Below are 27,138 nucleotides of genomic sequence, written 5' to 3' on the forward strand. Positions count from 1 at the left end.
GCTGTCACCTGGATACAAATCCACATGCGATGGCCAATGGCCGTGGTTCAACGTTCCCCTGACCAACAGCGAGCAGTCAATGAGCTCACAAGCCTATAGTCACAATTATCCTACTGATTTCAATGGGGTTTCGGACACTGTTTACACCTAGTAATTTCAGCGTGTAAATGTCACTGACGTGTCCATTCCTGAAGCGGATTGCACAAGTAAAATACCATTGATGTCAATGGTATTTACCTTGCACCTGAAGAATTGACACGTCAATGACATTTAGGGTGTAAACACAGTTGCGGAGATCCCATTAAAAATAAAGGGGAGTCCAAAACCAGGTAGAATCCACGCTAAATTTGAAGTGGCATGTGCTTTAAATTCAGCGTGGCTTCATCCTCAGAGTGCACATATAGCAGTGGTCTTCAGACTGTGGACCTCCAGATGTTGCAACACTACAGCTCACTCACAGCATGCTGGGAGTTGGAGTTTTACAACATCTGGAGGTCCACAAATTTGAGACCACTGAGATATCTATATATATAAAACTAAACATGTGTGTATGTGTGTGTGTGTGTGTGTGTGTATGTATGTATATTATGTGTGTATGTTCCACAAAAACTTCCAAACGGCTAAAGATATTAACATGAAACTTGGCACACATATTACTTATATGTCAGCAACAAACATAGCATAGGTGATTTAACCCTTACTCACCCCCATGTGCCAGGGGCGGGGTTTTTGTTTAAAGTCCCATACAAGTCAATGGGAAATATATGTTACTACATAGCTTCCAAACGGCTGGAGATATTTCGATAATACTTGGTCACATGTTACTTATATGTCCACTTAAAATATAGGATAGTTAATTTAACCCTTAACTACCCCCATTTGTGAGGGTCGGGGTTTTGTTTAAAGTCCCATGCAAATCAATGGGAAATGTATGTTCCCACATGACTTCTGTACGGCTGGAGATATTTCAATACCTGATACACATATTACGGGTCCGGATAGGAGGACAGGATAGGAGGTTGAGATAGGAGGTCAAGATAGGAGGACAGGATGGTCGGGATAGGAGGTCGGGATATGAAGTCAAAAGCTTCCTCCTCTGTTGATTTTCTTCCCCAACAAGGATGAAGAAGGAAAAACCGGGCAACGTCGGGTACTCAGCTAATATATATATATATATATATATATATATATATATATATATATATATATATATAGCGCATTGCCTTAAAATCCCAGCATGCCATCACTTACTAGTTTCTCCAAATTCGGACGTGGAGTCCTCCTACGTGTAGTGGCAAAGCTGTTTAACTGTTTCTCAGTTCTGACTTTCTGGACAGCTGGGTTCCATCACGACAGCCGTTACGGGATTCCAGAGAACACCGAATGACAAATCCTGCAGGGGCTGCAATGATGGCCGTAAAAGTTACCATTCAACTTTTCCAAAAAACGGATTCTAGTTTACACTGAGAAAACTTGTGAGTATTTGTCTTATGGGCAAAGTGCTGAGGGCTTAGGAAAAACAACACAGATCATGTCAAGATTACCGGATACGGAGGTTCAGCTGTTGGAGAACTACATATCCCAGCATGCACTAATCTGTCCACCCCCACAGGATCCACCTAGAGAGGTTTTTGCCAACCAGGGTGCTTCCAGCTGTTGCAAAACTACAACTCCCAGCATGCCCGGACAGCCAGAGGCTGTCCGGGCATGCTGGGAGTTGTAGTTTTGCAAAAGCTGGTTGGCAAAACAGCTGGTTGGGAAACACTGACCTACAGATAACACTACTACGTGTCATCACAGCACCCTGCTCTCCTAATGCCAAGACAAATGACGCCAGAAATACAAGCCCCACACAGACACATTTCAGATATTGCCCATCCATTAACCTTACCACCCCGCTGCCAATTACCCGCTCTCCCCAGTCCTTTAGGACTCCGTTGCCCCTAGTTACCGCTGCTCTTGCCGTGTTCCGGGTGTATAAATCACGTGTGGCTTGCCAGCAGATCACGTGCGGACTCAGCAAATAAGCATGTGCCACGTCATCACACGCTAGAAGTCCGAACGCTTCCGAGCTTGTGTGTCGGGAGGAAGTAAGGAAGTGGGCGGGGCGTAAAGGTGACGAAGTCAGGTGAGAAGCGTGAGCGGTTGACGCAATGTTTCTGTGTGTGATGTCATGGTTATTGACGACACATTGTTGTTGTGCCTTACAGAGCCATGCGTGTGAACGAAGACACAGTGCTGAAGGGGCACAGGGTGCTGCTAGTCCCGTATGAACCTCACCATGTGCCCAGGTACCGGTGCTGTGGAGCTTGGTGTAATAAAGGATGAACACCGTCTGCAATGTCACAACAAAGTACCAGCAGGAAGCAGTGAGGCTTCCCTGACATTACAACAGTGTTTCGCAACCAGGGTGCCTCCAGCTGTTGCAAAACTACAATTCCTAGCATGCTGGGAGATGTAGTGTTGCAACAGCTGGAGGAGGCGCCCTGTTTGGGAAACCCTGCATTAGAAGATTAGGGTCTGTTCTATATTAATGGGTACCTCTCATCAAAAAAAAACTTTTGATATAGTATAGATTAATGTATGCAGAATAACTTTACAATTGCATGTTATTAAAAAAATTTGCTTCTTTCTATTTAACCCCTTAACGATGCAGGGCGTATATTTACGTCCTGCGCCGGCTCCCGCGATATGAAGCGGGATCGCGCCGCGATCCCGCATCATATCACGTCGGTCCCGGCGCTCATCAACGGCCGGGACCCACGGCTAATACCACACATCGCCGATCACGGCGATGTGCGGTATTAACCCTTTAGAAGCGGCGGTCAAAGCTGGCCGCCGCTTCTAAAGCAAAAGTGAAAGTGATCCGGCTGCTCAGTCGGGCTGTTCGGGACCGCCGCGATGAAATCTGACAGCTGACAGGACACTGGGAGGGCCCCTACCTGCCTCCTCGGTGTCCGATCGGCGAATGACTGCTCCGTGCCTGAGATCCAGGCAGGAGCAGTCAAGCGCCGATAACACTGATCACAGACGTGTTAATACACGCCTGTGATCAGGATGAGAGATCAGTGTGTGCAGTGTTATAGGTCCCTATGGGACCTATAACACTACAAAAAAAATGTAAAAAAAAAGTATTAATAAAGGTCATTTAACCCCTTCCCTAATAAAAGTTTGAATCACCCCCCCTTTTCCCATAAAAAAATAAAACAGTGTAAAAAATAAATAAAAATAAACATATGTGGTATCGCCGCGTGCATAAATGTCCAAACTATAAAAATATATCATTAATTACACCGCACGGTCAATGGCGTACGTGCAAAAAAATTCCAAAATCCAAAAAAGCTCATTTTGGTCACTTTTTATACCATTAAAAAATGAATAAAAAGTGATCAAAAAGTCCGATCAAAACAAAAATCATACCGATAAAAACTTCAGATCACGGCGCAAAAAATGAGTCCTCATACCGTCCTGTACGTGGAAAAATAAAAAAGTTATAGGGGTCAGAAGACATTTTTAAACGTATACATTTTCCTGCATGTAGCTATGATTTTTTCCAGAAGTGCGACAAAATCAAACCTATATAAGTAGGGTATCATTTTAACCGTATGGACCTACAGGATAATGATAAGGTGTCATTTTTACCGAAATATGCACTGCATAGAAACGGAAGTCCCCAAAAGTTACAAAATGGGTTTTTTTTTCTTCGATTTTGTCGCACAATGATTTTTTTTTCCGTTTCGCCCTGCATTTTTGGGTAAAATGACTAATGTTACTGCAAAGTAGAATTGGTGATGCAAAAAATAAGCCATAATATGGATTTTTAGGTGGAAAATTGAAAGGGTTATGATTTTTAAAAGGTAAGAAGGAAAAAATGAAAGTGCAAAAACGGAAAAACTCTGAGTCCTTAAGGGGTTAATTTTCCACTTTGAAGAAATGACCACTAGGGGTCTCCCTACCAGTCCTGGCAGCAAGCATTTCAGACTTATGTTGGAGTCCTAAACACTACGAGCTGCCAGTCTGCTTTGTTCACAAAGGAGAACACTCAGAGCTGCCAGCCTGCTTTGTTCACAGCCTGTTTGGCTGTAAACAAAGCAGGCTGGCAGCTCTGAGTGTTTAGGACTCCAGCATGAGTCAGAAATGCTTGCTGACAGGACTGATCGGGGAAAATACAATAGAAAGAAGCATATTTTTCCTTAACATGCTATTGGAAAGTTATTCAACAGTCATTAATCTAAAATATATGAAAAGTTTATTTGATGAGAGGTACCCTTTAAGGCACAGCGCCACTCATAGCCACAATGACACCTTTCATTTTACCATAAAACATGGCTTACAATACAACTAATATAAAAGAGAAAAAGCAGAAACCTATTGCAATAATTAATAGCACAAGGAATGATAAAAAGTTATGTATACAAATGTAAATCTTATGTCATAATACAAAAATATCCAGGACAATACATTTAAAAGCAAATAAAAACCCCAAACAAACTGAGGAACCCATCACACAAGGGGGCTACAAAGCACACCCTCTAGTGTGGGGGGGGGGGGGGGGGGGGGCGATCAGCGCTCTCCTATCTTACCTATATATATTTACCAAATCCACTGACACATCATTGTGATTCTTCAGATGCTGTGATCAGCATTGATCATGGCATCTATAAAGTAAATGGAGGACATTATTGCTAATATCCACCATTAGAGTAAAGTTTTGGCTGCCCATTGGTGAGTCCAAATATTCCTCTTCCAGAAGACAAGGGCGCTTCCAGGTAGATCTGGATACTTTATTAAAAACATACAACGCGTTTCAGAACTGGATTGGTTCCTCCATCAGGTACAACCGGCGAGAAGTCCAACCTGATGAAGGAACCAATCCAATTCTGAAACGCATTGTACGTTTTTAATAAAGTATCCAGATCTACCTGGCAGCGCCCCTGACAATCCCTTGTCTTTAGGAGGAGGAATTTTTGGAGTTTATTGTTTGCGCTTTTGCGCGTTAAGGGAGGAGCAGCAGCTGCTATATTCCTGTAACCGCCATTGTGCTTTGTGTTCTGTGCCCTACATGCCCAACCACAACCTGTCAGTAGTTCAAGGTATTGGTTTCACCTTTTGTTGTTTGGGAGGTATTCACACAGGGTAGCGCCCATGTGCATCTTTTTGTGTTTACATGAATGAATCCAGGGCTGCTGGTACTTAACCGTGATTGCAGCTCCTGTTATATCTGGTGGCGAGCTAGTAGTAAAGTGTATTGCCACGCACTTCAGCCAGCTCTAACTTACAATCGCAGCAGGTCTTCTGACTAAGATCTGGTGCAATGTAAATTTTTGACATGTCTGGATGACATGTCAGATGTTTATATTAATGACATTAACGCTTTAAGAAAATATAGAGAGCTGAGCTATCTCCATACCCAGCAGCTGCTTTAAAGAGTACTTGTCATCAAACCATATTATCTAAAAAAAACTAACTCAGATTATATTCACTAACTATGACTAACACCCCTCCTGCCCTAAAAAAAAAAAAATTCCAAACTTAAAAAAGCTCTGGATCATACCTTTCCACTTGCTCACATTGTGCGAGCTCCTGGCAGGAGAAAGTGGGCGTTCCTCAGCGGGCGTGATGTCACTGAAGCCTGTGAGAGCTGTGACCTGCCATGCCCCACACGCACTTCCTGAGTTTGAACTTCTGTAAGTCCAGGTGGAGACCAAATTAACTGTTTGTGAACAGAGCCACCTTGTGGCCGTTTTTTCATTCACATTAAAAACATAAAGGTTGAGAATTTTAACAGCAAGTAAATGGCAAAGTGTCTTATAATAACATAAGGAACAATATTTTCAAAGTTTAGTTTGGTGACAGTTACTCTTTAAGCAACTAACAGTCACAATTAGTAGCTGTTACAGAGTGAACCCTAATGCCAAAACAGGTTAACCAGGAATAGAAAAAGACAAATTTCTTCCAACAACTGCACCCCATCTATCCTCAGGTTGGGTGTGGTATTACAGCTTGGCTGTATTCACTTCAATAGAACTGAGCTGACATACCACACACAATTTGAGGACAGGGTTTGTGTTTCTAATCCTGGATAACAGTTTTTACCCATTTTAAATGCTCTAGTTAATGTTATCAGCAGCATCTATATTTTCTTGGGGGGAAAAATGAAGAGTATTATTACAATTGGTCCCACAATAATATACCGGTAGCTATTTGGATGAGGCAGAAGACACTTACAGCTCCTAAAATGCAAGGAGGAAAAAACTAAAACATGAATATGAAAATTGGTCCAGTCCTTAATGGGTTACAGGGTAAACTAGAATTCCCAATATAAATCCCTATAAATAATTGTTTGGTTCTGCCACATATTATCGATCCATTGCATAGCAGTTCCGGCAATAACCTGTAGTCCCACATGCACCTCTCCAATCTCTAGAAACTATAATATAAAAAAATTGGATACATTATGATATAATTCAAAATTTTTGTCTGTTTCCGCAGACTAGATTATGTTAATCTGTTTGATTCAGTGTGAAAGGGAAGAATTATCCTGTGCTAATCTAATTATGAAGCATAGTAGACATGTAAATGGTTAATAAGCGTGATATTATAGAACAGGGGTACTGAACTATTCTTAGTGAGGGTCCACTTCTTATCCAGGTCTGCCACTGGTAAACGTCCGAGCAAAGCACTGAGGCCTGATTCACACCTAGTGGTCGCAGTGCCATGAAGGAAATAGGTAAAACGAGGAGGTTAATGTACTGTTTCCTGTATTTTCTGAAGTCTGCCAGAGACTATACCCTTGAATATAATACTGCCGCACGCTGTGCCCCCTGAATATAATACTGCCGCACGCTGTGCCCCCTGAATAGAATACTGCCGCACGCAGTGCCCCCTGAATAGAATACTGCCGCACGCTGTGCCCCCTGAATAGAATACTGCCGCACGCTGTGCCCCCTGAATAGAATACTGCCGCACGCTGTGCCCCCTGAATAGAATACTGCCGCACGCTGTGCCCCCTGAATAGAATACTGCCGCACGCTGTGCCCCCTGAATAGAATACTGCCGCACGCTGTGCCCCCTGAATAGAATACTGCCGCACGCTGTGCCCCCTGAATAGAATACTGCCGCACGCTGTGCCCCCTGAATAGAATACTGCCGCACGCTGTGCCCCCTGAATAGAATACTGCCGCACGCTGTGCTCCAGGTCTTACACTGTGCCCCTAGTATATTTCGGCCACTTGGTATGCCCCTGGTATAGTACTCCCACACAGGATATCCCAGGTATAGTACTGCCACACAGGATATCCCAGGTATAGTACTCCCACACACTATATCCCAGGTATAGTACTGCCACACACAGGATATCCCTGGTATAGTACTGCCACACGCGCTATATCCCTGGTGTAGTACTGCCACACAATATGTCCCCAAATATAATTTTAATAAACACTGTACCATGTACCGACTAATTGTACGATAAAGCAATGAATGATGCCACCGTGCCCCCCCAGAATAAATGCCACCCAGAATAAATGAAGTCACTGTGCCACCACATAAACTGCATAAGCTGCTGCAAACTACAACTCCCATCATGCACAGACAGACGGTCATGATGGGAGTTCTTCTGTAACAACTGGAGAGTCACAGGTGGGCGAATGACTGCTTACCAGACAGCGTAGGCTCCCATTCCAGGTCCCGCGCTGCTCCGCTGCTCTGGCCTCTCCTAGTCAGGCCTGGCCAGAGCAGATGATGCAGGCAGCGCTAATTGCGCCGCCTGCATCACAGGAAAAGCACCCGGCAAGGAGCACAGTGTTCCTTTGCTGCGGCCGCAGCTATTCATTTGTATCGATGTCTTAAGACACCTATACAAATGGATAAGGGAAGAGCAGCGGGCGGTCCGCATGACTGGCGCCGCGGTCCGGATCTGGTCCGCCAGTTGAGTATCCCTGTTATAGAAGCTCATGTCTAGAACATGGAGAACATTGGTCCATTCATACATGCAAACAAAGACTTAAACTGCTCAAAAAAATAAAGGGAAGACTTAAACAAACACAATGTAACTCCAAGTCAATCGCACTTCTGTGAAATTACACTGTCCACTCAGGAAGCAACAATGATTGACAATCCATTTCGCATGCTGTTGTGCAAATGAAACAGACAACAGGTGAAAATAGGCAATTAGCAAGACACTCCCAATAAAGGAGTGGTTCTGCAGGTGATGACCACAGACCACTTCTCAGTTCCTATGCTTCCTGGCTGATGTTTTGGTCACTTTTGAATGCTGGCAGTGCTTTCACTCTAGTGGTAGCATGGGACTGAGTCTACAACCCACACAAGGGGCTCAGGTAGTGCAGCTCATCCAGGATGGCACATAAATGCCTGCTGTGGCAAGAAGGTTTGCTGTGTCGGTCAGTGTAGTGTCCAGAGTATGGAGGTGCTACCAGGAGACAGGCTAGTACATCAGGAGACGTTGAGGAGGCCGTAGGAAGGCAACAACCCAACAGCAGGATCGCTACATCCACCTTTGTGCAAGGAGGAGCACTGCTAGAGCCCTGCAAAATGACCTCCAGCAGGCCACAAATGTTCATGTGTCCACTAAAATGGTCAGAAACAGACTCTATGAGGGCCCGACATCCACAGATGGGGGTTTTGCTTACAGCTCAACACGGTGCAGGATGTTTGACATTTGCCAGAGAACACCAAGATTGGCAAATTTGCCACTGGCTCCCTGTGCTCTTCACAGATGAAAGCAGGTTCACACTGAGCACATATGACAGTCTGGAGATGCCATGGAGAACGTTCTGCTGCCTGCAACATCCTCCAGCATGACCGGTTTGACGGTGGGTCAGTAATGGTGGGGGTGGCATTTCTTTGGGGGGCCGCACAGCCCTCCATGTGCTTGCCAGAGGTAGCCTGACTGCCATTAGGTACCAAAATGAGACCCTCAGACCCCTTGTGAGACCATATGCTGGTGAGGTTGGCCCTGGGTTACTCCTGATGCTAGACCTCATGTGTCTGGAGTGTGTCAGCAGTTCCTGCAAGAGGAAGGCATTAATGCTATGGACTGGCCCGCCTGTTCCCCAGACCTAAATTTGATTGAGCACATCTGGGATATCTTGTCTCGCTCCATCTACCAACCACTGGACCACAGACTGTCCAGGAGTTGGTGGATGCTTTAGTCCAGATCTGGGAGGACATCCCTCAGGAGAATATCCGCCACCTCATCAGGAGCGTGCCCAGGCGTTGTAGGGAGGTCATACGAGCACGTAGAGACTACACACACTACTGAGCCTCATTTTGACTTGTTTTAACCCCTTAACGACCACGGACGTATATTTACGTCCGTGGCCGGCTCCCGATCTGTGAAGCACGCTCAGAAGCTGATCTTACTTCGTATCTGCAGGGTTCCCGGTTGCTATCAGCAACCAGGACCCACGACTAATACCTGACATCGCCGATCGGGCTTATGTCCAGTATTAACCCTTTAAACGTCGCAATCAAATTTGATTGCGACGTCTAATATAGTAACATAGTTCATAAGGTTGAAATAAGACCATAGTCCATCAAGTTCAACCTATAACCCTAATGAGTCCCTACTTAGTTGATTCAGAGGAAGGCAAAAAAAAACTCATACTAGAGGTAAAAATTCCTTCTTGACTCCAAATATGGCAGTCAGAATAAATCCCTGGATCAACCTTCTGTCCCTATAAATCCAGTATACATAACCAGCAATGTTATTACTCTCCAAAAATGCATCCAGACCCTTTTTGAACTCTTTTACAGAGTTCACCATGACCGCCTCCTCTGGCAGAGAGTTCCATAGTCTCACTGCTCTTACAGTAAAGAACCCGTCTGTGCTGGTGTAGAAACCTTCTTTCCTCTAGACGTAGAGGATGCCCCCTTGTTATTGATACAGTCCTGGGTATGAATAGATCATGGGAGAGATCTCTGTACAGTCCCTGATATATTTATACATAGTTATTAGGTCTCCCCTAAGCCTTCTTTTTTCTAAACTAAATAACCCTAATTCTGATAATCTTTCTGCGTACTGTAGTCCTCCCATTCCCCATATTACCCTCTCCAGCTCCACTATATCTTTCTTGTACACTGGTGTCCAGTACTGTACACAGTATTCTATGTGTGGTCTGACTAGTGATTTGTACAGCAGTAGAATTATTTCCTTGTCGTGGGCATCTATACCCCTATTGATGCACCCCATGATTTTATTTGCCTTGGCAGCAGCTGCTCGACACTGGTCTCTACAGATAAATTTACTATTAACGAAGACTCCCAAGTCCTTTTCCATGTCAGTCGTCCCAAGTGTTCTCCCATTTAATACATAATCCCAGCCCGGATTTTTCTTCCCCATATGCATTACCTTACATTTATCAGTGTTGAACCTCATCTGCCACTTCCCAGCCCAAGCCTCCAACCTATCCAGATCCATTTGTGACAGTGCACTGTCCTCTATAGTGTTTACCACTTTACAGAGTTTAGTATCATATGCAAAGATTGCTACTTTACTATTCAACCCCTCTACAAGGTCATTAATGAATATATTAAATAGAACAGGACCGAAGACTGACCCCTGTGGTACCCCACTAGTAACAGTCACCCAATCAGAATAAGTACCATAAATAACCACCCTATGTTTCCTATCACTCAGCCAGTTACTTACCCACTTACACACATTTTCCCCCTGCCCAATCCCTCTCATTTTGTGCACCAACCTTTTATGTGGAACCGTATCAAATGCTTTGGAAAAATCCAGATATACGACATCCAACTTATATGGGATACAATATGGGAGAATACACTACCAGTTAGCTCAGTGGAGCTGTTCAGGACCGCCGCAGTGAACAGCTGACAGGACATCGCCTGTCCGGGCATGCTGGGAGTTGTAGTTTTGCAACATCTGGAGGTCCGCAGGTTGGAGACCACTGAGAAGGGATTGACAGGTGGAGAGTTCACTCGAGTATAAGCCGAGGGGGGCGTTTTCAGCATGAAAAATCGTGCTGAAAAACTTGGCTTACACCGAGGGGAGGTGAGTGGAAAACTAAAGGGGGGTCTGGATGATGACGAAGGCCGCAGTGGTCTTCAACCTGCGGACCTCCAGATGTTTCAAAACTACAACTCCCAGCATGCCCGGACAGCCGATGGCTGTCCGGGCATGCTGGGAGTTATAGTTTTGCAACATCTGGAAGTCCGCAGGTTGAAGACCACTGATGAAGGGATTGACAGGGGGTGATGAAGAGGGGTGGGGGGGGGAATGATGATGGAGGGTGATTATGACGGGGTTCTGGATGGTTACAGGGGGGATGTTGACATGGGGGGGATGATGTATTTCCTACCCTAGGCTTATAGTCGAGCCAATAACTTTTCCTGGGTTTTTGGGGTGAAATTAGGGGCCTCGGCTTATATTTGGGTTGGCTTATACTCGAGTATATACGGTATGTAAAGACTAAAGTATTTCATACGATTAGTTCATTAATTCAGATCTAGGATATGTTATCTTAGTGTTCCCTTTTATTAAATTTTTTTTAGATGTGTATTTGTAAGTAAAGCCTAGGATAGCTCTAATACCACTTTGTGTATGAGTAAGAAGCCATAATTTTGTACCTGTCTCACCTGCAGATTGTCTAATTCCACAATCATGCCACTCTTTTCCTGTGAAACTATAATTTTACATGTTGTGCTCCCAGGTATCATCAATGGATGAAGTCAGAAGAGCTACAAAAACTGACTGCTTCTGAGCCATTGACTCTGGACCAGGAATATGACATGCAGCACAGCTGGAGAGAAGATAATGACAGTAAGTTCCAGGCCTTGGGCTTGATCCCTTATTAGGGTGCATTCACCCAACGATTGTGTCTTTTAATGGCCTAAGCATAGTTAGCTAGTGACTACGTTTGGGTAAGTTACCGAGCATATATTTGTGTTTTATACTCGTACCTTAAAATGTTACTTAAGGGTCCAAGATAAACACAAATGTGTTCGGAAAACAACTTTAAAGGGGTACTCCGGTGCTTAGACATCTTATCCCCTATCCAAAGGATAGGGGATAAGATGCCTGACCGCGGGAGTCCCGCCGCTGGGGACCCCCGTGATCTTGCACGCGGCACCCCATTTGTAATCAGTCCCCGGAGCGTGTTTGCTCCGGGTCTGATTACGGGCGACCACAGGGCGGGCGGCGTGTGACGTCACGCCTGCGCCCCCGTGTGACGTCACGCTCCGCCCCTCAATGCAAGCCTACGGGAGTGTTCGTGATGTCAGCAGAGAGCACTGTGTTCCAAAAAGAAAATAATTTCCTCTGTAGTATTCAGCAGCTAATAAGTACTAAGGATTAAGATTTTCTTAGAAGTTGTTTACAAATCTGTTTCTGGCACCAGTTGATTTAAAAAAAAAATAATTATTATTATTCTACCGGAGGACCCCTTTAACTGCATATTTTATTATAAAGGCGAGAAAATAAAGTGCAAACTTAAAAAAAAAAAAAAAAAAAAAAAAAAATATTAAAATTCATACCACCTCTGGCTTGTCTTAGAAAAGTGACATCCTACAATCTAAAGTGATTTTACATTTGTGCAAAATTTATCAAAGACTGCACCGTTTTGATAAATTTGGCTCAAAAGTAAGCCAAAAACAGGCTGTGAACGGCAGGACACAGGCAAATATTAATAAATGTCCCCCAATATGTGTGAACCTAGCTTTAAAGCATTACTGTTATCTAAAAAATAAACTTTTGGCATGTTTTAGACAGCCAGCCTATTCCTGTAACCTCATCCCAGATTAACTTGCAATATGCGTTAGGGGGCTGTATTTTATTGGAACTGTATTTAATTGACCTTAGGGGGGAAAACACAATGTTTAAAAAAATATATATATATTTAGTTATTGTTATTATTTTTTTTCAATTATGGAATATTTTTTTTTTACATTTTCCCCTGATAGCATAAAATGTAATGACTAATATGAAAATGACAATATGCCGAATAACTGATCAACTGAGAAAATTTAGATTTTAGATCTGTTTGCTCCTGAAAGGGAACTTTATCTTGAAGTGGTTAACATATCAACTTTTGTAATCTGACATTGCAGTATAATCTCTCTTTACTTTTTAGAGTGTACCTTCATCATACTGGATAGAATACAGTGGGATCAAGGATGTCCTGAAGATCAGTGTATGGTGGGAGATGTCAACCTCTTCTTGGTTGACCCTGGAAACCCATTATTAGCAGAGATAGAGATCATGATTGCAGGTAATTGTGTTGTATGGCTGTGTGTACGCTATATCACCAGATGTATGGGGAAAGCTAACCCTCACAACTAGATTCCAGACTGCCTCTGGAGGCAGCGTCAGCACTGTTTTGTCATGAGCTTCATGGATAGTATTTCTGTGGCAGAGCAGATGTCAAGATCACCAATGCCAAGTGCTGACCGAAGAAGTCTAAAGTGAACTGCCATTAGGTCAGCTGAAACAGCTGTCCGCTATGGAATGATGAATTGTGCTCCAACCTCCAGCAGTCTCACAGACCAATCTAGTTTTGATAAATGTCTGGAAAATGTTTCCTGCCAAAAAGGCACAATGCCAACTATAAAGTAGGGTGGATAAGGAATACTCATTTGGGGCTGTTTCTGTAAATTTGTTTGCGTGTTGTAGTCCCAATGAAATTACTGAAGATTTTTAACAATGAAGACTAATGAATTATCACAGAAATGGTATAATTGAAAGAAGTCTAAAATGTAACTTTTAACAATGGCACTGATAGGCTACATATACATATGAATCTTATAAATGGGCCACAATACAAAAAATGGCAAGCAAAATAACTGGGTCAACACTTCCACACATAATGACCTAATACCTAATTCCTTTCTCAGCGTGTTTCATCTAACATAAGTGGACTTATCTGGGATGGACTTAACAAACATAAATATCAGACAGCACTAAGGGCATGTCCACCTGGGCCTAAAAGCACATTTATTTTTTATTCAAGTAACAATATATACATACATAAATTATGTATCTAGGTAGAAATAGTAGCTTGCACTCACCGTCCTCGTAGCTTGTCACGACACAAGAATTCTGTGTGGCAGGGTGGCATTCAGAGGCTAATGGCCATTTTCGCACACAGCCGTGTGCTTCTTCCGGCCTCCGAAAGGCCGGAAGAAGCACATGGCGATGTGCGAAAACGGATATTCCCTCTGCAGATCCTCACAAGCTCTGAAAGGTTGGTGTGGGACTGTCGGTGGGTGCCGTTCTCAGGTCCTTCCAGAGATGATTGATTGGGTTCAGGTCAGGGCTGTAGCTGGGCCATTCAGGGACATTAACAATGTTATCCCAATACCTTTTCTGTGTTGTCTTGACTCTGTGATTCTGGTCATTGTTTTGTTAAAACATTTATGTATTACATTTTCATTTATCCCTTAAGGAACAGGCAAATTTTATTTTTTCATTTTAGATTTTTTTCTCCTAGCCTTCTAAACATCATAACTCTTTTATATTTTCATCCATAGACCAATATGAGGGCTTGATGCGAGCACCGCTCCTGTGCTGGCATCATGTACAGGATGTAAATGTACATCCTGGTGCGTTAAGTACCACCGCATAACGATGTACATTTACGACCGTGGCCGTTAAGGAGTTAAAGGGGTCCTCCGGTGTCATGAACAGGGGACAGGGAAACGTGAGCCCTAAGCTGTCCCTAAGGCTAAGTTTCTACTTGTTTTTTTTTTTTTTTTTTTGTGCTGCATGTTTTGGGTAGAAAAGAAACGCATGGAAAAAACGCCAGTGCAATTTCCTGCATCTAGTGCAATTTCCTGCATTTTCTTGCGTTTTTTTTCGTTTGTGTGGAAATTACACACAAAAAAGGATGCAGCAGTGATGGAAATTTTTTTATTAAACTAAATGTATATATTTTATAACAAAATTTTTATTTATGTTGGGAGTAGTAGTACCTGCAGTTAAGGAAAGATCACAGTGGATGTCACCACTGACACCCGCTGTGATCCTCCTGTATAATGTATAGATGCGGCCTCTCTTCTATGGTCCCCTGCACTGCCGTATATATACACATATTCATATATCCCACAGAGAGCTGTGATTGGCTGGAACCATCTGGCCAATCACAGCTCTCTGCGGGAAATATGAATAGGTGTATATATATACGTCAGTACAGGGGACCATAGAAAAGCGCCTGGCCGCATCTATACATTATACAGGAGGATCGCAATGGGCAATCTGTCAATTAGTACAGGCACTACTACTCCCATCATGGAACAGTGTGTTCCATGCTGGGAGTAGTAGTACTACCTAAATAAAATGTTAAAAATAAAATAAAATAAAGAAAAAAACTGAAAAACACGCACACTACATTTTTATTAGGTCCCCGCCCACCCACATAAATTGATCCCTGTTTAAAAAGTAATAAAAATGTTGGTATAAAAAAGAAACATTTCGTTTATTTTTATTTTTATTTTTTAATGGTACCCTACAAAATGTTATGGACCCCTTAAGGACCAGCACAAGTAAACCTGTACGCCCCTGAAAGACCAGGCCTGTTTTTTCAAATGGGGGATGTCTGTCTTTATTAGAGAATAACTCTGGTAAAGTTTTGCCAATCACGATAATTCTGACATTTTTTTTTGTCACAAGTTGTCCTTCATGTACATAGTAAAAGTAAGCCAAAATCATGACATTTTTTTAAAAAATTATGATTTTTTGCTATTTTAACACTAATAGGTTGCATATATTTATACTTACTGACCAAACAGTTTACGAAACTTATACTTTCAGATGTCAACTTTATTTTGACAGCATTTTTTTGTTTTTAATTAACATTTTAAATTAATTAGAAGCCTAACAATTTTACATGAAATTTTGAAAAGTACATCTTTTTTTATGTGCTATGCAAGGTTTGCAGAAGTTTGAAGGTGGTAGAACATAGGAACACTCCCCCAAATGACCCCATTTTAAAAACTAGACCCCTCAAGGTATTCGTTAGGGGGTACAAGTGAGTATTTTAACACTATAGTTTTTTGGCAGGAATTATTACAAAGTCAGTGTTAAAAATTCGAAATTTTCATTTTTTCACAAATGTATAATTTGTGGGACATATTTTTTGTACATCACTTCTGATATTGCAAGAAATGCATCCTATATTTTATTAAGCTACTCGGCCCGTGTTTGGAAATACCCCCCACTTAGGCCATATTTGGTTCCTTGGCGGCGTGGTAGAACCCAGAAGGAGAGGAGCGCCATTTGGCTTTCAGGGCATCATTTTAGGCCGAATGGATTGTAGGCCGCACTTCATGCCTGCAAAGGGTTTTAGCTGCCAGAACCATACCGCACCCCCACAAGTAACCCCATTTTGGAAACTACACCCCCTAAAGTATTCATCTAGACCAAAAGTGAGTACTTTGAGTCCTTTTTGTGTGGCTGGAATGGATACAAAGTCAGTGGAAAAATGTAAAATTTCTTTTTTTTTCACAAATGCATTATTTTTGTACATTGTATCTGAAAAGTAGAAAATGCGCCCCATATTTTATTACGCTGTTCGTCCCGTGTTCGGTAATACCTCCGCTTAGACCATATTTGATTGCATGGCCACACGGTGGGACCCAAAAGGAGAGGAGCACCATTTGGCTTTCAGGATATCATTATACAAATTATAGTCCGCACTTCATCTTGCAAAGCATTCCAACTGTCAGAACAATACCGCACCCCCAGAAGTGACCCCATTTTCAAAACTACACCCCCTAAAGTATTCACCTAGGGCAAAAGTGAGCACGGTGAGCCCTTATTGTGTGGCTAGAATTATTTCAAAGTCAATGGAAATAATAGAAATTAGCTTTTTTTCCCCCCACAAATTCTTTATTTGTAGAACATCATTTTGGTACGGAGGAAAATGGAGGAAATGCGCCCATATTTTATCACGCTGTTCGTCCTGGGCTGGGCAGTAACCCTACTTAGGCCATATCTGATTGCCTGACCGCCTGGTAGGACCAAGAAGAAGAGGAGCCCCCTTTGGCTTTCAGGGCATCATTATATGAATAGTCCCCATTCATGCTGCGTTTCTGCAGTATCTGTGTCCGACGTCATGTCAAAAAAGGGATGCCAGTGTATACTGTACCCGTCTCATTCAGAAATGGATGGAGCTGCTACAGTATACGTCAGCATCACTCTTTTTGACGTGATGCTGACGGATACCTCTAACACTGCGGAAACGCAGTATGAACGGGACCGCAGTGTAGGGGCACATAGAGCACATCCGCAGCTTATTTCACACCGTGGATGCCCCCCAGCAGTCACAAGGGCAAGGTCACTGCTGTGGCTGGGTAGGTCAATGTGTCCGCTCATGACTGCCGGCAGGAAATCCGCCGCTATGAGTGGACACATAAAGCTACCTAGCCGCAGCAGGGAGCTCATTATTGTGACTGTTGGTGGGCATCCGCAGCACGTAATATGCTGCGGATGTGCGCCGTGTGATCCCACACATTATGCATTTTTATTTTTGATTATATTTATTTATTAAATATATTTTAATAATTTTTTTTACACTTTTTTTTTAATGCTTTGTAATACTTAGTATTCCAAAGCATTGCAACTATATGCTGCCTGCTAGTTTTACACTAGCAGGCAGCATATGAGGATGTTCCTCTGGCACATCCTCACAGGCAATAACCAGGGCAGACCTGGGGGTCCTAGTAAAGACCCCCGGCTGCCCAGGTAAGCAGCAGCACCCTGCGGTCGTTGCAGGGTGCTATAGGAGAGACAGAGTGAGCCCCCTCCCTCTGTCAAAACTCATTACAGCTCGCGGCTGTAAGGGTTAATTTGCCGGGACCGAAGTTGTCTTAGGTCTCGGCAGTGCGGCAGATCCCCGCCCGCCGGGGATCACACACAGCACCCTGCGATCGCGCTGCAAGGGTGACAGAGGGAGCTCCCTCCATCTGTCATTACACGTACAGCCCGCGGTCACTTCCCACCACGGCTGTAAGGGTTAAACTGCCGGGACCGAAGTTTAGTTCGGTCCCGGCTGTGTGTTACAGCCCAGTGCACCCACGAGAGCCATGGACGAGTATACACGTCCTAATGGCTGAATGTGCATTCAGCCTGGATGTGTATACACGTCCATGGTCCTTAAGGTGTTAAAAAAAAAAAAGGTATCTCCGTCACTTTTTTTGGATCGCTAAAGTCCAAAAAAGAACGAAAACCTATTGCAAAAAACGCCAAAGTAAAAACCCACACGTTTTTCTTGGCGTTTTTCACTCCCATAGACTTCTATGGGAGAAAAACGCCACAATTTTGACAAAAAAAATCGCCAACATGCTGCGATTACCGAGGATCTGAAAAACGCCAAAAAAAGAGTGAAAAAAACACCAAAAGGATAAAAAAAAACGCCAAAGTGAAAAGCGCCAAGTGGAATAAGAATTTTGCGATTTCTCATTGATTTACAGCTAACATCTGGCTGCAGCGTTTATTGGCCAAAAAACGTCATGCGGCAGAACTGGCATTTTTCCCCCCCCCAAAAAAAGTAGAAACTTAGCCTAAGAAATCTCTACTTGCCCATCCGCCCTAAATGACAGATGAACAATTTGGAGCTAGTCCCATCCTACGGCTAAAGTGCATTGGCGACGAAGACAACAAAACAAACAGAACTGTACATAGTAGGGAAACAAGTCAGGAACATACTGGAATTTAATGACCAACTAACAGATATACAGTATAAATGCAAACAAGGCAGGAAATTGTATTCTACCATAAACAGTTCAGGAAATCAAGAGCACTGCTCACACTGGACACAGAACAAGGAACACACTAGACACCACACTCCAAGCATGGAGGGACATCAATACCAAAGCCAAATAGGCTCCTAGCCAGTGGGCAAGACTCACTCACTTCTAGATAGACAGATTAGCCCAAGGCTCAGAACAAGATTCTACCCTCTGAGCTGCACAGACTATGGCAACACAAAGCAAATGCAGATCGAACCCTCTGATATAATGTCCCTCTGATAAAGCTGAAAAATGCCAGAACACTTAACCAGGAGCTGTAGATAATTTAAAAGTCAGTAATTAAAAATGTTACTTTTTTTTTTTTTTTTTTTTGCATGTAGACTGCCTCTGGCAATTCTCCATTATGGTATAGCACATACATATAGAAGGCAGTCTGTTATTATTACACATTCCTGACCAGCACAATGTATTTTAAAACTGGCACCAATGCTGCCTTTATTTTACTAGGAAAACACTATAGTTTTGTAACAGATTAGACATTACTTGGTGCTTTTGGTCCTCAGTAATGAACTGGTTGCTGCCTAGAAAGATATATAACTAAACATAGTTGCTAAATGTAACTATGAAGGGATAAGTTTCTTTATTGTGCTGTGGAGCCATGCGGTTTTCCAATACCTGTAGTTATTATTGTTTCATGTCTTCATTCCTTTTCTGTGGCACTGCAGAGCCCAGTTTTCGTGGTAGAGGGTTTGGTGAAGAATCTGTCCGGCTCATGCTGTATTATGGTGAGTACTGTAACATCTATTTTTTTTATTTTTTTGTCACAAGCTAAAGGTAAACATAGTTGAGCCAAAGTCTAATTTCTATCCTAGGTGCTACGACTTTGGGAATCTCTACATTTCAGGCTAAAATAGGACAAGACAACTTAACAAGTGTTCGGTTATTTAATAGATTGCACTTTAAAGAGGTGAGTTTTTCTTTTGGCCTGTAAGGTGGATATGTATGAATTGAAGTCATTCTATATTTTCTGCTCTCTCTCAGATGTCCTACAGCTCAATATTTCAGGAGATGACCCTGCATTGGGGGGTGACAGAGACAGAAAGGCAATGGCTCTTGGATTCGGTTCATGTAAATGTGGAATCTTATAGAGAAATGAAACAGATGACAAAATGACATTCTACAGCTCTGTAGAAGTTCTGAGGTGATTTTTTTTTTTTTTTTGCACAAAATGTATCAGTCTGTGCGCCTTTTTGATAAATTTTGCACAAGTAAGCCGAAAACACTGCAAAAATGGCAGAAGTAATGGCTGTCCCAGCCACACAATGTTAAATCTTCCCCATAATGTATTGTCCGTTCTCTAAATTAAGGTCTTTCTGACTTATATACATGAGTTTATATATGTGAGACATAAGATACTAGTAAATTGTGCTGTTTTAAAATTGCATTTCTTGGATTTGTCTTGTTTTGATTTAAGGGACACGGCCTGTGAAGCAGCCACTATGTATGGAAGTACTGTTCTGAGAATATGGTGTATCTGTCTAAAGATACTTAGAGAAACCAAGCAGTGTTTACTACTACAGCAACCCAACGCAACTACGCAATGCATGGCGCTGTATGCATCCTGCACTGTTTCACTGTATATGGCAGCACTGTCACTGGCATACAGCTGATCTGCAGAGGGCCTGGATGTTCCTGAGACCCCTCCATGTCAATTCAGACTGGCGATCTGCGGCGATTCCGGGTCTCCGGTGACCCGGAAAATAAGGGGGATCGGGGGTGTCCAAGACACCACGGAAGGGATAGGAGTGAGGTGGCAGGGGTGCCACCCTCCTATCCCTGCTATTGGTTGGTCAGAGGTGACCCACCAATAGCAGATCGGGGGCGAGGGAGTTAAAGTTCGGGTACCCACTCTGCTCACCGACTGTTGTCCGGGCAGAGCAGGGGAACCGGCAGTGACCAGCGCTGGAGGTCACTTACCGTCGGCGGGCGGCGATGAGATGCGGCTCCCTGGTGCGCGATCCTATGGAAGCCGGAGAGTTATTGCCTAGCAACATCTGGAGGGCTACAGTTTGACCACTATACAATGGTCTCTAAACTGTAGCCCTCCAGATGTTGAAAAACTACAACTCCCAGCATGCCCAGACAGCTTTTTGAGCATGCTGGGATTTGTAGTTTTGCAAGATTTAGAGGGGTACAGTTTGGAGATCACTGTGCAGTGGTCTCTAAACTGTGACCCTCTAGATCTTGCAAAACTACAGCTCCCAGCATGCCCACACAGCAGTTTGCTGTCTGGGCATGCTGGGATTTGTAGTTTTGCAACATCTGGAGGGCCACAGTTTGGAGTTCACTGTGCAGGGGTTTCTAAACCGTGGCCTTTTAAATCTAGCAAAACTACAACTCCCAGCATGCACAAACGGCTGTCTCGCCATGCTGGGAGTTGTAGTTGTGCAACAGCTGGAGGCACACTGGTTGGAAAATACTGAGTTAGGTAACAGAACCTAACTGAAGGGTTTTCCAACCAGTGTGCCTTCAGCTGTTGCAAAAGTACAACTTCCAGCTGGCAAGGTCTGTCGCAAAACTACTACTCCCAGCATTTTCTAACAGCTGGAGGTTTGCCCTCCCCCCCAGGGTACATTCACACGGTTTACAGTGAGTTTCCTGCTTCAAGTTTGAGCTGCAGCAAATTCCCGCCGCAGAGCAAACTCCTGCTCACTGTCCGTTAACCCGCCCATGTGAATGTATCCTAAAAACACTACACTAACACATAATAAAGGGTAAAACACTACATATACACCCCCTTACACTGCCCCCCCCCCCCCCCAATAAAAATGAAAAACGTATCATACGGCAGGGTTTCCAAAACTGAGCCTCCAGCTGTTGCAAAACAACTCCCAGCATTTCCGGACAGCCACTGACTGTCCAGGCATGCTGGGAATTTAGCAACAGCTGGAGGCTCCCTGTTAGGGGTATTCTACGCCAGTGATTCCCAATGCAATCCCTAATTTAGTCCTCAAATGCGCATGGAGCTATCTCACTTCGGAGCCCTGTCATATTTCAAGGAAACAGTTTAGGGCCATATATGGGGTGTTTCCGTACTCAGAAAAAATTGCACTACAAATTTTGAGGGGGGGGGGGGTGGGGGGCTTTTTCTCCTTTTACCCCTTATGAAAAGGAAAAATTGGGGGCTACACCAGCTTGTTAGTGTAAAAAAAAAAAAAATTTACACTAACATGCTGGTGTTGCCCCAACCTTTTTATTTTCACAAGCGTTAAAAGGAAAAAAAGACCCCCAAAATTTGTAACACAATTTCTCCCGAGTACGGAAATACCCCATATGGGGGCGTAAAATGCTCTGCGGACGCACAACAAGGCTCAGGAGTGAGAGTGCACTGTGTGCATTTGAGGCCTAAATTGGTGATTTGCACAGGGGTGGCGGATTTTACAGTTGTTGTGACATAAACGCAAAAAAAGAAATACCCACATTTCTTCTGAGTAAGAACATACCCCATATGTAGATGTAAAGTGCTCTGCGGGCGAACTACAATGCTCAGAAGAGAAGGAGCGCCATTGAGCTTTTGAAGAGAAAATTTGGCCGGAATTGAAGGTGTGTTTACAAAGCCCCCATAGTGCCAGAACAATGGATCGTTTACACATCCAACTTTAAGGAAAAGTTGTCAAACACCTGTGGGGTGTTAAGGCTCACTGGACCCCTTGTTACGTGCCTTGAGGGGTGTCGTTTCCAAAATAGTATGCCATGTGTTTGTTTTTTTTTGTTTTTTTAACTGTACTGGCACCATAGGGTGACATGCCCCCCAAAAACCATTTCAGAAAAACTCACACTCCAAAATCCCACTGTCGCTCCTTCCCTTCTGAGCTCTCTACTGCGTCCACCGAAAACTTGACATACACATATGAGGTATTTTCTTACTCGAGAGAAATTGGGTTACACATTTTAGGAAGATTTCTCTCCTTTTACCCCTTGTAAAAATTCAATAACTGGGTCTACAAGAACATGCCAGTGTAAAAAATGAAGATTCTGAATTTTCTCCTTCAATTTGCTGCTATTCCTGTGAAACACCTAAAGGGTTAACAAACCTTTTGAATGTCATTTTGAATACTTTGAGGGGTGCAGTTTTTTAATGGGATCATTTGTGGGGTGTTTGTAATACGAAGGCCCTTCAAATCCACTTCAAAACAGCACTGGTCCCTGAAAAATTGCAATTTAGAAAATGTTGTGAAAAATTGGAAAATTGTTGCTATACTTTGAAGCCCTCTGTCTTCCAAAAGTAAAAACATGTCAACTTTATGATGGAAACATAAAGTAGACATATTGTATATGTGAATCAATATATAATTTATTTTGAATATTCATTTTCCGTATGAACAGCTTCAAAGTAAAAATAAATTCAAAATTTTCAATTTTTTCATAAAATTTTGGAATTTTTCACCAAGAAATGATGCAAGTATCGACAACATTTTTCCACTAACAAAGTAGAATATGTCACGAAAAAACAATCTCTGAATCAGAATGAAAGGTAAAAGCATCCCAGGGTTATTAAAGGGGTTATCCAGGAAACACTTTTTTAATATATATCAACTGGGTCCAGAAAGTTAAACAGATTTGTAAATTACTTCTATAACAAAATCTTAAGTACTGAAAGGATTATGAGCTTCTGAAGTTAAGGTTGTTCTTTTCTGTCTAAGTGCTCTCTGATGACACGTGTCTCGGGAACCGCCCTGTTTAGAAGAGGTTTGCTATGGGGATTTGCTTCTAAAGTGGGCGGTTCCCGAGACACATGTCATCAGAGAGCACTTAGACAGAAAAGAACAACCTTAACTTCAGCAGCTCATAAGTACTGAAAGGATTAAGATTTTTTAATAGAAGTAATTTACAAATCTGTTTAACTTTCTGGAGCCAGTTGATATATATAAAAAAGTTTTTTTCCTGGATAACCCCTTTAATGTTGTGATGAGGTGGCAAGGAAAGGGTGTATTTCCTTGGCTCACCCTGAAATATCTCTCACCTGCTTCTTAATTAATGAGGCAGGGGGGAAGGGAGGTGTGTATATAAGATGGAGAGTCAGTCTAATCTGGGCTCTTAGGAGACCGCAAGTGGGCTGTAGGGAAGAGACAGAGCCTGCTGAGGAGTACACAGCCTGAGCTATGAGTGGCTCAAAGAGTGACATGAATTGTGAGTAGAAGGTTGAGGGGACATATGTTTAACCGGCTGAGGGAAGCTCAGCAGTTGTTAGTCAGGACAAGCTGATCTGTTTAGTCAGTGACCAGACTGTCTAGGATTTTGTTTTGTTCCTGCTTTTTGTTTATTTTTTTCCCTGCAACCTGTCTAATAAAACTGGCAAGGTACCAGATTTGCATTATAAACGTTTGTTTGCTGGTTTATTGAGAAGAAACGCATCCTGTGGCGTAGTCCAGGACGATCCCAGAGTGAATCCCAGAGGACGGTTCCTTACAATGTTTAAAGTGACAGTGGTCAGATGTGGAAAAAATGGCCGGGTTCTACAGTGAAAATTGGCTGGGTCAAGAGGTTAAATGGTCACTGGTGTTTGAAAACAACTTCCCTTCATTTGATATGTTACTTCTAAAATATTTGTAAGTCATTCCATTCACCAAAAATTACTCTTTACTGCTCTGCAGGATGAAAATGACATGCACGTAGACGTCTCAACATTTGAGAGCTCAGCAAGCAAAAAATCCAAAGCCAGACCTAAGACCAGACGTAGAACAGCACCACCCCTGAGCCCTTCCAGATTATCACATCTTCACAATCAAGGGGGTTGGTTCCAACGTAGTTTAAGAAGATGACTCCATAAACAAGACTTTGAATGGGTAGATAAAGTATAAGGCCCCGGGAGGTGACGATGAGGGAATCCTCTGTAAGCAAGCTAGTGGCGCTGGGCTTGTAATATGGCAATGCACCTGCACTTGGCATGACTTCAACTGTATTTGACGGATCTGAGGACATCCAGTTGGAGCTGCCACTGAGTGCCGCGCACTCACCTCTGCACTAGTCTCTCGACACCCCAACCTTTCTTCTTTGGTATTTATATAATTTTTTTAACTTAGATATATAATTAGTTGTCATCTTTTATATTGTAAATGTGTGACTTTGTTACAGATGGCGACCTGTGCGTCATCCCGAGTGACGTCCCGAGTACGAAAAATTTCAGACACAAAGCATACTCCCAGCATGCACAAAGCAACCCAATGTCAGATAACTGGGAAAGGAAAAAAGTTAATTCTCCAGCCCCAGCAAATCTCGCCTGTTTTACCCAACAAGAAATGCATTGCTGTTTTAGTAACATTAAAACATTCCTTATATTTAAAGATTCTATATTGAGAGGGAATGTTCCACACGACTAGCGCTTAGCAAATGTGATACCAAAAAGGGGTCAAAAAGGGATCCTGGGAACTATAGGTCTGTAAGTCTAACATCTGTAAGATCTTAAGGGATTTCTGAGAGATTCTATTCTGGAATATCTTAATAAAAAAATAACCTTTGCCAACATGGGTTTATGCGGGATCGGTCCTGTCAGACTAATATGATCCGCTTCTATGAGGAGGTCAATTATAGTTTAGACCGGAGTCAAGTTGTGAATGTTGTATATCTGGACTTTTCTAAGGCATTTGATACTGTGCCACACAAAATATTAGTACATTAAATGAGGATGCTTGGACTAGGGGAGGATATATGTAAATGGGTTAGTAACTGACTCAGTGATAGGAACCAGAGGGTTGGTATCAATGGAACTTGCTCTGATTAGGTGAAATTCACAAGTGGGGTACCACAGGGGGTCAGTACTAGGTCCACTTTTCAATATATTTATTTATGATTTTGTAGAGGGATTACAGAATATAATTTGGAGATGACACTAAACTGGGTAAGGTAATCACCAAAGAGGAGAATAACATAATATTACAGAGGGATCTAGGGAAAGTAGAGGCTTGGGCACAGACATGGTAAATTAAATTTAATGTGGATAAATGTAAGGTTATGCACTTGGGCCATACAAACAGCATGTACAATTATGTGCTAAATAAAAGGACATTAGGTAAAACTTCTACTGAAAAGGACATTGGGTTATTATTGGACATTAAACTTTAGTGTTAGCTGCCAAGGCTAACAAAGACATGGGATGTATCAGGAGAGGCATAGAGGCTTATGTTAAGAAAATAGTTTTGCCTTTGCATAAATCAGATCACTGGAATGTGGAATATTGTGTTCAATTTTTTGAACCTGTATATATGAAGGGCATGGCTGAACTGGAGAGGGTGCAGAGAAGGGTGACAAAGATAATTGAAGGTATGGGAGGATTACAGGACCAAGACTGGTTATCAAGTTTAGAGCATAAAGCAGGATAGGGAATCCACTTAAAATGAATGCTAATTGCTGGAGCTTCTCTGCATATATTCAATAGAGCATAGTAGTCTTCTAATAATGCTCAAAAGACTTTATTCCATGTTATGCAACAATATGTTTCAAATCCATAGCGGATTCTTCGTCAGGAAAATGGATAAGAGAAAATTACATACAATCAAACTTTATATACAGAAATGTAGGTGCACTACTGTGGTAGATGTATACAATGACATTGGCTAATCCCTCAACACTGATGTTAAAATTGAGACATTCGCCAGTGTATCCTTATATTAAGGACACACCAGAGCCCGCACACCAACGCCAAGGTTTCTCAGATGGCACGGGACCTAACGCTAACCTACCTGTGCGTAATAAGCAAAAACCAGGGGCCAGTGGGCAATTACAGCAGCACTAGGTCGACATGTAGCCTGCTCCCAGTTCCCTCCAGCGTGACTAAGCACACATACAATGGAAGGGGGGAGAGAGGCTACAAGCCCCACCCAAGTTGGCTGATATAGGTGCATGGCCTCACAGGTGCAACCCTAATGCTGCCTGGAAAATGTTCAAGGCGCATTAACATATGGAGTTTACACACCTCCACGTATAAATTTACAAACCACAACAAAAAACGTGGTCTCAAATGGCTGGAGGTGCTCAACCCCAAATGCAGTTGTGCATATATACTGGGGGAGCAGATCTTGCCCTTGTAGTCCGTTGCTGGTGGTGTGCGGGCTCTGGTGTGTCCTTCATATAAGGATACACTGGCGAATGTCTCAATTTTAACATCAGTGTTGAGGGATTAGCCAATGTCATTGTATACATCTACCACAGTAGTGCACCTACATTTCTGTATTGTATTATTCTAATTGTTACACATCCACACCGTTTATCTGGTGTAGGATTCTATTGTGGCACTTGTAGTCCGCTGCAGGCATCCTCCATTGTATGCATTTTTATGCTGGGGATCGCCCCCAGCAACGGACTACAAGGGCAGGATCTGCTCCCCCAGTATATATGCACAACTGCATTTGG

The 27,138-nt window shown here is 42.9% G+C and overlaps 2 protein-coding genes across 10 annotated transcripts in view; one reads left to right on the forward strand and one right to left on the reverse strand.

Annotated features, from left to right (window-relative positions):
- The window catches only part of TMEM104 (transmembrane protein 104), a 63,190-nt gene extending 61,169 nt beyond the window's left edge, over window positions 1–2,021 (reverse strand). Inside the window, exons 1-2 of one of the 5 annotated variants that reach the window (XM_056550106.1) lie at window positions 1,952–2,021; window positions 1,252–1,402 (exon numbers count right to left, since the gene is read on the reverse strand). The gene's annotated coding sequence lies outside the window, so the exon portion shown is untranslated. Of the gene's footprint in view, window positions 1–1,251; window positions 1,403–1,544; window positions 1,657–1,909 lie in introns of those variants that run through there. The other 4 variants (XM_056550107.1, XM_056550108.1, XM_056550109.1 and 1 more) reach the window with 4 other exon arrangements.
- On the forward strand, window positions 2,014–26,271 carry NAT9 (N-acetyltransferase 9 (putative)). 5 transcript variants are annotated; one of them, XM_056550114.1, is made up of 7 exons: window positions 2,014–2,128; window positions 2,211–2,291; window positions 11,697–11,806; window positions 13,116–13,253; window positions 19,455–19,514; window positions 19,602–19,696; window positions 24,384–26,271. In XM_056550114.1, exons 2-7 carry the CDS (start codon window positions 2,215–2,217, stop codon window positions 24,549–24,551), a joined length of 648 nt encoding a protein of 215 aa, XP_056406089.1. In that variant the 5' UTR covers window positions 2,014–2,128; window positions 2,211–2,214; the 3' UTR covers window positions 24,552–26,271. The 5 variants fall into 5 exon arrangements, 4 of the variants coding, with proteins under 4 accessions (XP_056406089.1, XP_056406090.1, XP_056406092.1 ...); XR_008849577.1 differs by lacking the exon at window positions 2,014–2,128 and having other exon boundaries at window positions 2,146–2,291; window positions 24,384–24,786; window positions 24,865–26,271; XM_056550115.1 differs by lacking the exon at window positions 2,014–2,128 and adding an exon at window positions 19,771–19,930 and having other exon boundaries at window positions 2,146–2,291; window positions 24,384–24,520.
- The last annotated feature ends 867 nt before the right edge of the window (window positions 26,272–27,138 follow it).

The sequence above is a fragment of the Hyla sarda genome, chromosome 13, assembly GCF_029499605.1.
Source record: "Hyla sarda isolate aHylSar1 chromosome 13, aHylSar1.hap1, whole genome shotgun sequence".
NCBI lineage: Eukaryota > Metazoa > Chordata > Amphibia > Anura > Hylidae > Hyla > Hyla sarda.

What these genes read in the sequence shown, in the direction of transcription:
- NAT9 (XM_056550114.1), top strand. Translation starts at nt 2,215, where the DNA reads ATGCGTGTGAACGAAGACACAGTGCTGAAGGGGCACAGGGTGCTGCTA. An exon ending in GATAGAGATCATGATTGCAG is followed by an intron (nt 13,254 to 19,454) that starts GTAATTGTGTTG and finishes GTGGCACTGCAG; the next exon opens with AGCCCAGTTTTCGTGGTAGA. An exon ending in ATAGATTGCACTTTAAAGAG is followed by an intron (nt 19,697 to 24,383) that starts GTGAGTTTTTCT and finishes ACTGCTCTGCAG; the next exon opens with GATGAAAATGACATGCACGT.